This window comes from Thermobia domestica, chromosome 14 (assembly GCF_964235325.1).
Source record: "Thermobia domestica chromosome 14, izTheDome1.hap1.1, whole genome shotgun sequence".
Classification (NCBI taxonomy): Eukaryota; Metazoa; Arthropoda; class Insecta; order Zygentoma; family Lepismatidae; genus Thermobia; species Thermobia domestica.
The window spans coordinates 6,448,231-6,461,737 of NC_137467.1; the positions used below are offsets into that span (position 1 = coordinate 6,448,231).

General features: G+C 35.1%; 1 protein-coding gene across 1 annotated transcript in view; it reads left to right on the forward strand.

Moving 5' to 3' along the window:
- Positions 1–13,507, forward strand: part of LOC145669484 (lipase 3-like) — a 54,805-nt gene that overhangs the window by 12,816 nt on the left and 28,482 nt on the right. Inside the window, exons 3-5 of the mRNA XM_081737658.1 lie at positions 1,994–2,192; positions 4,267–4,381; positions 7,445–7,688. Coding sequence (XP_081593784.1) covers positions 1,994–2,192; positions 4,267–4,381; positions 7,445–7,688 — 558 coding nt within the window. The remainder of the gene's footprint in view (positions 1–1,993; positions 2,193–4,266; positions 4,382–7,444; positions 7,689–13,507) is intronic.

Genomic DNA, 13,507 nt, shown 5'->3' on the forward strand with positions numbered 1-13,507 from the left:
GGGAAACAATGTAAATTCAACAATATTATTCATATTTAACAAAGAAACAATGTAAATTTAACAATATTATTAATATTTAACAGGGAAACAATGTAAATTCAACAATATTATTAATATTTAACAAGGAAACAATGTAAATTCAACAATATTATTAATATTTAACTGGGAAACCATGTAAATTCAACAATATTATTAATATTGAACGGGGAAACATGTAAAAGAAAAGATGAGACACATCTCTATTAACAGATTTCGTTGACTTGCACAAAATAATGTGAGAAACTACCGTATAATGCATCGTGCGTAATTATCAAAAATAATCGAGGAAGACCTTCCAAATCTAAAATTGAGATTGTGCGATAACCATACTACTTATTAAGATGAAACTGATTCTCAAGTGGACACTAATGAAGTTATTATTATTATTATTATTATTATTATTATTAGTAGTAGTAGTAGTAGTAGTAGTAGTAGTAGTAGTAGTATTATGACATTAGCAAGATGCAAGTGTATTATATGGTGCATAAAGTATAGCCCAAAATTAGGATCTATTTTTAAACTTTATTGTTTGTTTAACTGTCACATTTTCACAGTTTAAGAAATATATCAATCTATAGATCTGATTGAGCTGAACCAAATGGTATACGTCAAGGTAAATTCTCATGCGTAGTTTTTGAGAAAAAACAAGGAAAACTAGTTTTTATGACGTTTGAAAGCATGTCGTACATTGTCAGTTTGATAAAGTTGATAGTTTCTGTTTATTCTAGAATACATTATTATATATATATATATATATATATATATATATATATATATATATATATATATATATATATATATATATATTTATGTGCTCTACTTGAAAATTATACACAATTAATTAGTAGATTGTGTCTATTCTGTAGCTTCCTTTCATCTGGCACAGTCACGAGTACTTCTAACAGTGGCACAAATAGTCCTAACAGTTAAACAAATACTCCTAAAAGTTACACAAATATTTCTAACAGTGACGTAAGTAGTCTTAACAGTGACACAAATAGTCCTAACAGTGACACAATTAGTTCTAACCGCGACATAAATAGTCCTAAAAGTGACACAAATAGTCCCAACAGTGACACAAATACTTCTAACAGACACATAGTCCTAACAGTGACACAAATAGTTCCAACAGTGACACACAAGTACTGACAGTGACACACAGTCCTTGTAACACTGACATATAATCTCAACAGTGACCCAAATACTATTTGTAACTAAATGACAAGGGACAATAAGATAATTTTGAATAGTATGTATCATTGCCCACTACATGAACAGAACTTTTTTAAGTTTGAAACGAGATGACAAACAATACAATTTGCTTCTCGTTTTCGACGACAGACTACATTTCGCTTGAGATTAAAACGTACTAAAGCAAGAATTGAATTGGTATTGAGCATCTTATTTTTAGTAAAACCATTGTTCATTCTGAATAGAATACTCAACAATCAAAACTTTTATCGTAATATAAAATAAATTCATGAAAATAAAAAAAGTAACGAATTGTTGAAGCGTTATAGCCTGCAGATAATTAAAAGTAGTCCAAAAGATAGTGTGTCGACCAATTTGAAATTTTGATAGCGGGAGCACTTAAGAAATAGCCCAGTCCGCTACCTGTAATCCAATCTGGCAACACTGATTGTAGGTACGAAGTTATTTGAAGTCTGGTTAGATATAAAATATCCCATCAGCAACCGCTTCCCAACATCTCTGTGGAATGAGATACAAACACACATACACTCACATATATACACACAGCTTCACTTTTCTTGTCTTATTGATGAGGATATCTGCGAACATCATCGACTATACACACCTCTAACCATACGCGACCAATAAAAGAAATGCGTTGTTATACGTAACCCACGCCTTAAAAAATCCGATATCCTGAAGATGCTATAAAAGTGCCTATTAGATATCTATTATATGTAACTTGATATTCACTTTCTTCTAGACTGAACTGCTGGACAAGTATGGCTACATTTCAAGTACTCACAAGGTCCAAACAGACGATGGATACATTCTGACAATGCATAGAATCGAAGGAGGTCCCAAGTCCCCTCCTGCAGAGGGGAAACCTGTCATTTTCCTCCAACATTGCCTCTTATGTAGTTCCACTGACTGGATTATACTTGGACCTGGAAAAGGTCTTGGTAAGTAAAAGTCTTGTTATTCGCATTATTATTTTTTTTTTAAATATAGAATCTCCTACAGTGTTGGTCCTGAAAGTGACTCGATTAATGTTTTTCGTTAGAGTCAAATAAAACGGTCCGGGGTAAGTCCTTCACCAATTTATTATAAAATAAGTTTCTATAAACAACTTATAAAGTTTGTTTGTAATACAAAATAAAAGTGTTTCCAAATTTAGTATATCCTTAGCAGACAGTAGTGGCTTCGGAATTTTAAGGTTTAATAAGTTAGGTTTGTACGGAAACTCCTTTGCTCATTACAGCCTCCGGGGTGTTGTTAAAAGAATCTCCTCTGTTCACAGCGACCTCGTGAGATGATTTATAAGGAACATCATTTGCTCACTCAGCCTCGGAAGGTAGGTTGTAATTAGGATATCTCTTTTGTCTACGACAGCCTCCAGAAATAAGGTATGATTAGGATTCTCCCTTGTCCACAGCGACCTCAGGAGAATGTGTTCTTAGGTTAATAATCAGTTAAGAACCTCAATCTTCTTGCAGCTCTCTCTTATAGATGTCCTCTGGGAGGTTCGTCCATCTTCAGTTTCCTCCGAACCGACTTCATATCTTCCTGTATCCTCCTACTATTGTCTGGTTGTAACTGCGTTGGTAAACAATAACACGTGTTTATAGCTGTCACATGTGTTTGTGGTGTGGTAGGATACATTAGAAGATGTAGACCCTTACAATATTGGTAAATCTAATTTACTGCATATATGAACATGTCGCTTACTCTGAGGGAAGAACATAGACTGAAAGTATTTGAGAACAGGATCCTGAGAAGAATATTCGGACCCAAGAGGAACGAGAATGGGGAATGGCGGAAGCTTCATAACGAGGAACTACATAGTTTATACGGTTTACCCAACATTGTTAGGGTCGTCAAGTCTAGAAGGCTTAGGTGGGCAGGTCATGTAGCTAGAATGGAAGAAAGTAGAAACGCTTTCAAAGTCTTGACTGGTAGACCCATAGGAAGACGACCATTAGGAAGACCTAGGCGCAGATGGGAGGACAATATTAAGATGGATCTCGCAGAGATAGGAATACAAAGTAGAAACTGGATGCAATTAGCTAAGGATAGAAGTCAGTGGAGAGCTTTTGTGAACGCGGCACTGAACCTCCGGGTTCCATAGGCCATAGAGTTAGTTAGTTAGTTTTATGAACATGTCGAAAGTCTCCATCCTGGACTATCCGAGACGTACACAAAATTTGATGGCATAATGCTGCATTTCTCTCGTCACTCCCACAGTGGTTTACTAGATTCACGATGCACTTACTCCCACTGCTTGGAGCCGACTGTGGTTGGTTGTCATGTGTTGCTGAGATACCCTATTACATTTTTCCACCCACCGCTCTTGCGTGACTCGTCAGACTCAGTCTATTTACTTTTAGGACAAACGATGTATTGTATGCTAATGCTGCATCTAAACCACGAGTGTAAGCTCCCTCCCTCATAACTAAGCGGTTAGCATACGCGCTTTTGGCGTGGGAGAGCCGGATTCGATTCCCGAAGGGAACTCATGTTATTCGGATCTCACGTAATCCATGTCACATATAGCCTCGCTGCGGAAAAGGGATGCTAAACTCAAAATTAAATCAAATCTGGATAAGGATTGTCATTTAGGAAGGAGCAGAGGGCCAATTGAATCCCTGAGTTGTGTATATATAAAATATCGGTGCAGTATATCCCTCCCAGGAAAACCTGAAATGACATTACTGATCTAAACTATACTAAGGGATAGCGTTTACGAAATTTAAAGGCGGGGCTCCGAGTTCTCTTTAAACGCTGTTAGCAAATGAAAGGTCTGTGGTGTTGCCATATCTTTGTACAGCTTATTCAAGCAGTGAACAAGAGGTATATGTTAGCTGCTCCCTGCTTGCGTAATAGTGGTCTGCTAGGTCGCACCTGTGTATTACACGCAACGTTATCTCCGAGCCTTTACTTCTTTCGTGTATCCCACACACTATCAATTATATTCCACTGTTAAAATCCCAAAGCATTGCGTATTGTTGTATGAATAAAGTTTCTATCTTTTTACAGGATACATACTGTCAGACTTAGGTTACGATGTATGGATGGGAAATGCAAGAGGAAACACCTATTCTAAGGAACATGTCAACGTATCGTTAACCAGTGATAAATATTGGGATTTCTCGTAAGTACAAGTACAATCAAATATAATATGGTTAAAAAAATAATGTATTTGTAGTATGTAAAGTTCTGTTAGCAATTAAGAGTAAAATATCAAACAGAATATCTTGTTTACCATGGTCATAATATCTAGAATCTCAAGTCAGGATTAATCTTTAGAGCGATACATTATTTTACTAATAATGAGGTTCTCGAGAGCGGTAAAAATTATTTCTTCATTGATTTTAGAGAGTCTGTGTTACACGTTACTCCTTTCAGACGTGATTTTTTGTTTACTCTCCGATTTTATTTTTATTTTGTGTTATTATTTTTTTTCACTTAACAAATGCTGGTTTGCGGGTGTCATATTTTAGAGAATTATGGACGAAACCTTTTGGGTGCACTAGGATTGAAATACATATGTAAAATACAGAATGGCATTAATATAAAGGTTTATAGTGATCTACGTAGTTTAGAAACTCAAAATACATCACTAAAACAAAAGGAGAATTTATTGCAAATAGCTTGTTTCGCTAAGAATAAAACAGCCTACGTGGCTGAACTTTGTCCATTGTGATAGCCCCTGCAAGTAGTCTACAAGAAATGTGCATTGCTTCCTGACAACAGATTAAAACACCACAGAAATAGTGGAAAGTGATTTAGAAAAGTTCAAAGAATTCTGACATAAAAACTCAGCCATTTTGAATCCTCCAGAGTACTTATATCAATCTTAAAATATGATGTACACAAGTGTTAGCACCAGGTCCGAAAGAGTTAAATTTACACTCCAGTTACTTAACATTTAAGAGGTTTGTTCCATGCTTTCCTGCATAATTCTTCTTGTAAATAACATTTGCGATTTTTGCTTCAAAAAATTGACTAAATCCAAATTTCAAGCTGGATGGCACATATCCCGAAAACCAAAGTCTGTACAAGAATATTTCCCATGCTTCCTACTCCATAATAATCGATAATTAAGCTGTTGCTAGGAGAAACAGAAACCTTGAATGTAGTCAGCGCCTAATTCTACAAGTTGGGTATAAGGAGGAAACAAAGGAAGAACTTTTTATCTCCTAAATAGTTCTCTTCAAACTTGTTCCTACATGAAAAGCTTGTCCTAGCAAGAGATCTAAATCGGCGTGAAGTTTTCTACATGTTCTTTTTATTCAGAGAGGCTTTCTCCTTGATAACTTCCTTGCATGGAATCGGGTCAGATGCTCAAGTATGTTTTGCCCAACCGTTAAAATGTTGGACATTTGCTCAAGTATCTTATCTTGCTATTTATTGATCATGAACTGGAAATCCATGACAGGCACGAAAATCTTGACTAATGGCCAAAACGAAGGGTTGAGGTTTTCATATATGATAAAATATACGCAGGGTTGCCACAAGTTAGATAAAAATTTTACTATGATTTTTTGTTAATAAGAGTGAATGTTTTTCATGAATCACTTATGTCAAAGAAGATCTGAATATTCCTAAAGTATGTGCATGCGCTTGCAATGTAGGACTCAACCCTAGCAGTTATCACATTCTCAGTATCATATGTTCCATATTACGAAGGTAAAACATTGTATCTGAGCAATTCAAGGTACCAACTGGATTTCTTTCATTGATTAAAAGACTTAAGAAAAAGAGAATAATTAATTACAGACGATATTTATTTAAAACAGACTGTCCTTTTACATCGTATGTACGAATTCTTCAATAAATCACATTCATTTCTTAGGTTATGTACAGTATAATTCAAATTAGCTGTATTGAAGGAAATTTTTATTTTTTATCGTTTGAATTTTTCATATTAAATTTTTCATCGTTTGAAACAAAATGTTTTATGTGTAGAGGGTGGAGGATGGTGATTTTGAAAAAAAAATCACTATTGCCAAAAACTGTTTGATACAATGAAGTATCATCGCATCATATTTTTGTGTACTCGAGATTTGTTATTTATGTCATAATCGCAAATAGGCCATTGTTTGTGCGCTTTCGGCCTAAGGCCTATTCCTTTTATCACGGAGGCAAGAGATAAAGAATTTTTTGGAGCATGTATTTCAAAGGAAATAAACAGATTTTTAAAGATTATATATATATATAAAGTGCGTGTTTCACGCATTCATGAAATTAGAGATGACACTCAGCATATGAACTCTTCTTTAAAATAAGGGAACACGTGTTTCAAGAGCAGAAAGAAGGACATATTTATTATATTGAAATTTCCTTTTATTCATACATAAAGTGCCGAGTGTGACAATTTAAATTTCCGTTTTTATATTCATTACACCTTATCTTCCCGTGAGGAGAATGGAAACTTCTACTACTGTATGTATAATCAGAATATGATAAAATATGTATTTAATAACTTTCTTAGCTTTCGGTTATCTGGGGACTTCACCCAGAAACCGCCCTGTTTTCTCGGCCTACGCATTCACATCTCATACAGCTGCAAGCATACCGAATTTCACTTCAAACATCAAGTTTCATGTTTCTAACTTTCGGGATCCCCAGATATGAATGTATTATTATAATAAACCCAAAGACCATAAAGCGGATTGCGTAATATTTAATATGGAATTTAGAAGTTGTAGTATGGTTCTTTCAATTCCGGTTTGAGTAGAAAGATTTGTGTTGAGATGGAATATATTCTTGGGACGCTTAATTAATTAAAGAAAATCGCTTCTCGCTATCTATTACCGTATTTAATTTATAGTGATTAACATTATAACCAGAAGTGAGTAATATCTACTTCCGGTTATACCAGAGTGTTAAAGATGAAGATGAAAGTTGTCCTTGAAACGTTTAATCGATTACAAAAACAGGTTTTCGCTATCTATTACTGTTTTTGCTATATAGTGATCAACGTCAAAAAAAAGAAAAAAGTGGCTTATTTCTACAACTTTTGGTTTCACTAAAGGGTTAAGAATGAGGATGAAAGTTGTTCTTGAAACGGAGACTGTAACTCCGAAAGGAAGCATTTATGCACTCAGGTTTGTCTATACTTTTTGTCTTATGTTGGTGTCAGGAATCACCTCACAAACGTTGTCGGTGTTGATTTGAAACACTCTGTATATACGTATATTCTTTCTTCCAGATGGAATGAAATGGGTTTACATGATATCCCAGCAGAAATCGACTATGTGTTGGCTCATACGGGACAGGAGAACCTCCACTACATAGGACACTCCATGGGAACCACCATGTTTATGGTGATGCTGTCTGAGAAACCAGAATACAATGAAAAAATTAAAAGTGCTCAACTGCTTGCTCCCATCGCTAAGTTATCCCGCTCAAAGGGACCACTTCGCTTGATCGCACCATTTGGGAATAACATTAAGGTAAGTTTTTTTCCTTAAGAGGTCTCATTCCGGCGAAATTAAAATACCGCTAATTTTACAGTAATTATGTGATATCTTCAAATAGATCAAAGATAATTGAAATGTGGAACAAGAGCGCCCTAGACAATATTATTTTGCGTGAGGTAACGTTATCACAAGTCACCTAGTCGCTTTCCGTTTTCAGCCGTTTAGAAACGCGAAAATTAATGCCGATTTTCAAAATGGCTCGAAATCGAAAAGACATAAATGAGTCGTGATAACGGTATCTCATGTAAAATGATATTGTCTAGTGAGCTCTTGTTCCACATTTCGATTATATTTTATCTATTTGAAGATATCACATAATTACTGTAAAATTAGCGGTATTTTAATTTCGCCGCACTGAGAAAAAAAATTGTAGGTGGCATACTTAAAAACGTAGGTTACATTCGTAATTCCTGTAGTTTCTGGACTTAACGTACAACCGTATATAACATCCTGCAGCAAACGTATAGCTGAAAAAGTATGTATTATACGTACTGTCTGCATAAGTGCAATGACGTCATTCGTGTGACGTCATCTGCAGTAACAAGTATATACGGAGGTGATATCTAGCTTTGTGACGTCAGGGTCGTATGTAGCATGTGGGTTAATAATGACGACATACACTGACTATCAGGACGGAGCATGATTTCAAGAAGTATGCAATATACGTTCTGTACGTATGTTTCTTGCGTTCAACCCCGAGACAGCATCTATATTGTACTTGTGCCCCATACGTACGACTAGATACAGTATACGTATTGTACGTATGTATTATACAAATTTTCCTTATGTCGCACACAGCTTGTCCAGATACAGCATACAGAATATCCGTATGCACCATACAGAGTGCATATATGTAGCTTACAGACTGTCTGCATGCAGCATATAGATTATACGTATGTCGCGTACAGGTTGGCCATATGTAATGTATAGATTGGATGTATATAGCTAATAGGTTGTCCATATGAAATATACAGATTTTACCTGTATCGAATACGTATTGCCTTCTTGTAATGTATGGATCGGACATATGCAGGATCTAGAGTGTACGTATAGTGCACCATTATTAAAGTGCTGCAACATACTGCAAAGTGCATGATACATTCTTACTGTAATGTTGTCAAATATTGTTTTACTCTGTATGAAAACAAAAATAGCTTAAAATATGGTTGATCTCCTTTGTGCCAATAATAATAAAATTAACAATACTACACTTTTCAAATCTTAGTTTGGAGCAGTGAAACTGTCCAAAGAAATGTATTTACCTGCAGGGTGTCCTATAAGTTTGGGCTTCCTGATAATTCGTTGGAAAGCTACTGCAAAGTCAAGTGTTGAAAAGTGACAAACGTTAATTTTAAAATTATGGGCACAAAGCAGGGGCGGATCCAGGACGGACTTCTGGGGGGGGGCGGTCGGCGGTAATACTGCTACTTTTAAGAGCTCCAAACTGGTTATGGATGGGTTTATTTATATATAAAATAAGAAAGTTTCCTCTTGTGGGGGGGGGCGATCGTCCCGATCGCCCCCCTCTGGATCCGCCCCTGGCACAAAGGAGGTTAACCATATATTAAACTATTTTCGTTTCCATACAGAGTAAATCAATATGTGATATATTACTGTAAGAATTTATCATATGGTTTGCAGTTAGTTAGTTGCAGCACCTCAATAATAATGCAAAATGCACAGCCTTATACAATCCTATATTCAAACTCAAACAAGATTTACGTACAATCATTTATTAAGCTGTTATCATCCATTGCTTGTACGATATAAAGATTATTTTACCTCATTCTTTTCCTTAATAGTATCTTCTACTAAAGTGCAGTTGTTACCACAAGAGGCCTGAATAGAATTTTCCAGAAATAACTTCTCTGTACATTTTAATTAACAGGTATTTTTTTTTTAAATGTCGCAATAATTAAAAGTGTGGTGTCAGCCGGAAACGCATTCGCTTACAATATTATTCCTACTCAGTACTCGCCATTAAAAATGAAACACCAAGAAGGAGACTGGGTAGATGCGCCAAAGTTCCCAGGCCGATACCTAATAGTAAGTGCAGAATACTCTTAAACGTTCGCTGTATTCGCTGTGTGACAACGTGGTGACAGCGGAGGCGTTGTGCAGCCATCGACTAAACATATTTATTCTTCCCTGCTATAGACATTCTGCAAATTTGGACTTTCCTGGATGCATCCTTCTTAGTGCAACATTTTAAGGAAAGAGCAATTTAACAGTCTCATACATTGCTTAAAGAAAGAGCAATGATTCTCAGAATTACTCGGAAGATATATATACACAATAATTTAAAACGGTTATTTCAAACTTTGCAATTCAAAGCACGAAAAGAACTATAGATAAAGGAACACTGATTTTAGCCAAATAGTAATTAGTAAACTCAATCACACTCAGTACCATTAGTTGCTTGGTGTTATCCGTAAGTCAGAGATCACGGTATCTCATTTCGTGTAGATTTTTGCATTTGTTTAACGCTAAAAATGTATTTTATCGCTAATTGAACCCAGTACCATATATATACCAACAGGACGTACCTTAGTCACAAGGTGACATGAGTGAAACACTAAACTATTCGATTGACACCTGCGGCCTTGTCAACACTAGAGAAAGTTACAAAGTGATTAAGTAAATACGGAACATAGTTCATACAAAGTATAGCGATGTATGAAGTCTCCGTTTCATACGACTTGGATAAAGGATACATCTGAAATAGCAACAAAGAAATATATAATGATTTCTCTGGATAATTTGGATTAGTCCAGAATTCGAACACACACACGCTGGTAAGTCCAACATTTTTTTTTTTTTTTTTAACTTCGTTCTTCGGATTCCCAAAAAGTTGACTACTGAAAAGCTGAGTTATAGATTCTGTATTAAAACAACACCTTCGCTAGACATGTTCAGTGTACACATTGTCTTACATACAGAACAATACATTAGTTATTAATGCATGTCTGAAATAATAGTGCTTCGTATAGAATTTTACTTCATCCAATCGCAATAGCACAAAGATAAAAAATATTGCTAGGGATAATGTTCTTATTACAGAGAAAAAGAATTAAAATGACTTAACATTAACAATCATTTTCTTTAAACAGAGATAATATTTTATTATAATTTATGGAAGAAAGAAATAATTTGTAGTACAGTATCTTTATTAGGGTTATATATTCGTACAAAATAATGTAAGTACAACTGAGTCTGTCTTCAGAAAGGGCGTACTTTTAGCCACAACCTACACTGCTTCTTTTGACTGTCTTTCAAGCAGAATTCTGGTTTGATGCACGAAATACCTGCAACAAAAATCAGAAAATATTTAAAATGTTATATTCAGTGTGCTTAATTTGGTTGTACTTAACAATACAAAGTATCTTAACATTTTTGAGATTAAATGGACAAAATCTGTTCGGTCAGGTATGGACTTTTGGGTTGCACGTAGAAAAACTATGAAGTGTTTATTGATGCTGAACAACAACTCAAAATGTATTACCATTCAAAAGTAAGTGGGTACCTCAATGGTGTTCGGGCTACCATGGGGTACCTAATGTCTGTATTTTTTAGATATATGAAAATATATGTCTCTAAAATGTAAGGAACTGACATCTGTTTACCGAAAACCTCAACTCGGTAAGCCTTATGGATATCGAGATATGGGAAAATAAAGAACGACACCATAGAAATGTGGGGTTTGCGTACTAGATGGGCAGTTTCGGAAACGTAATTACGAGAGCTTACAACCACCTCAAAAGTAGTTTCAATTAAATACACTACACACACGCCCTGATGGGGGTTTTCGGGTACCATAATATTCGCAGAACTCTCATTTCTAAACATTCTAAAATATGTTTTAATAACGTTTTAAAGAACCTTAGAGGTGTGTGTTTACCGAAACCGCAAGTCGGTACGCCTAACAGTTACCGAAATATGATGAAATAAAAAGTGACACCATAGGTACGTGGAGCTTGCATATTAGACAGTACAATTTAGAAAATTAATTAAAATATGACTATCAAGATATTGTCAAATAAAGGGAGGATCCATACAGTTATGGGGTTTTCGTGTTAGGTGGTAAAATTTCCGAAACCGGCCATGGAAAGTTAATAAGCATCAGTAGCAATTTCATCTTAAAGTAATTAGGTATTTCCATGGAGTTTAAGAACATCATGGGATCTACCAAGATTACATTTTAAAAGCTTTGGAAAATATATTTTGACATTTATAAAGAGTATTAGAAATATATATTTACCTAAAACTTCCAGCTAGTACATCTAGCAGCTAGAGAGGCACCATACAATAAAAGCGTATTAGATCTTGAAATTTCAGAAAACAATTATTGATCCTAACAAAAGTTAAATAAGATGGTACTTCTATGGGTTAAGTGAGTACCGCAGACTCGTCAGTACAATTTCGATCGAAAGATTAATTCAGCTCTAAATTTTTTTTGGACAATTCCAAGCGTTCATCGGGCTCTGAAATAAAGTGAACATTTTTTGTCAATATCTAATATAGCAAACGAGATATAAGGAATTGTGTATTTTATGACGTCGTAAAAATAGAGACCCACATGGATTTGTACTTTTGAGTCTTTGCTGTAAGAAGAAGAAATTTTAGAAAACAACCGTATATACCTTAATAGACAATTAAATTGGCGGGGGCACAGTGGCTTAGTGGTAGAGTGCTTACCTCTGGTGTATTGGGTTCTTGGTTCTATACGCGGCCAAGTCAGTTTGTAGTGGACATCGTATTCGTGGGTTTTCTCGGGGTTCTCTCTTTCCTCCCACCTTTGCATTCCATCAATTCTGCCAACAACATTCACTTGCTTTAATCAAAATCTCCCTGAGACTGAAATGCATAATCGTGGGTCGCTACACTGAAATATTTCCTTTTATTTAATTTAAAATTAAATAGGGAGTTAAGTATGATCGTATCTCTATGGGTTAAGTGAATACTCCAATAGTTTCTGCAAAAAAAAATATTAGTTAAACACCCTACCACTAAGCTACTGTGTCCCCGCCCATTGAATTGTCTATTAAGGTATATACAGTAGTTTTCTGATTTTTTTTCTTATAGGAAAGACCCAAAAGTACAAATATATAAAGATCTCTATTTTTACGCCATAAAATATATAATTCCTTTTATCTTGGTTACTATCTTAGATATTGACAGCGAATTTTCATTCTTTTGTACAGCTCGATGAACCCTTGGAATTGCCTGAAGAAAACCTAGGACTGAACTAATCTTTCGATCGAAATTGTACTGAGGTACTCATTTAACCCATAGAAGTACCATCTGATTTAATTTTGTTGCGACCAATAATTGTTTCCGAAATTTCAAGATCTCATACACTTTTATTTCACAGTGTTTCTCCAGATGTTAGATGTACTAGCTGGAAGTTTTGGGTAAACACATATTTCAAATACTGTTTACAAATGTCACATTATATTTTCAAAAGTTTTTAAAATTTAATATTGGTAGACTCCATGATGTTCTAACACCCCATGAATATATCTAATTACTTTAAGATGAAATTGCTACTGGTGTTTATTAACTGTCCATGAACGACTTCGGAAATTTTAGCGAAACGAAAACCCCTTAACTGTGTTGGTCCCCCTTTATTTGACATCATCTTGATGGCCGTTAGTCATATTTTAATTCATTTTCCGAATTGTAGCGTCAAGTATGCAAGACCCACATACCTATAGTATCTCTCTTTATTTTCCCATATCTCGGTATCCATAAGGCTTACCGAATTGCAGTTTTCAGTTAAAAAAAAAATCAGT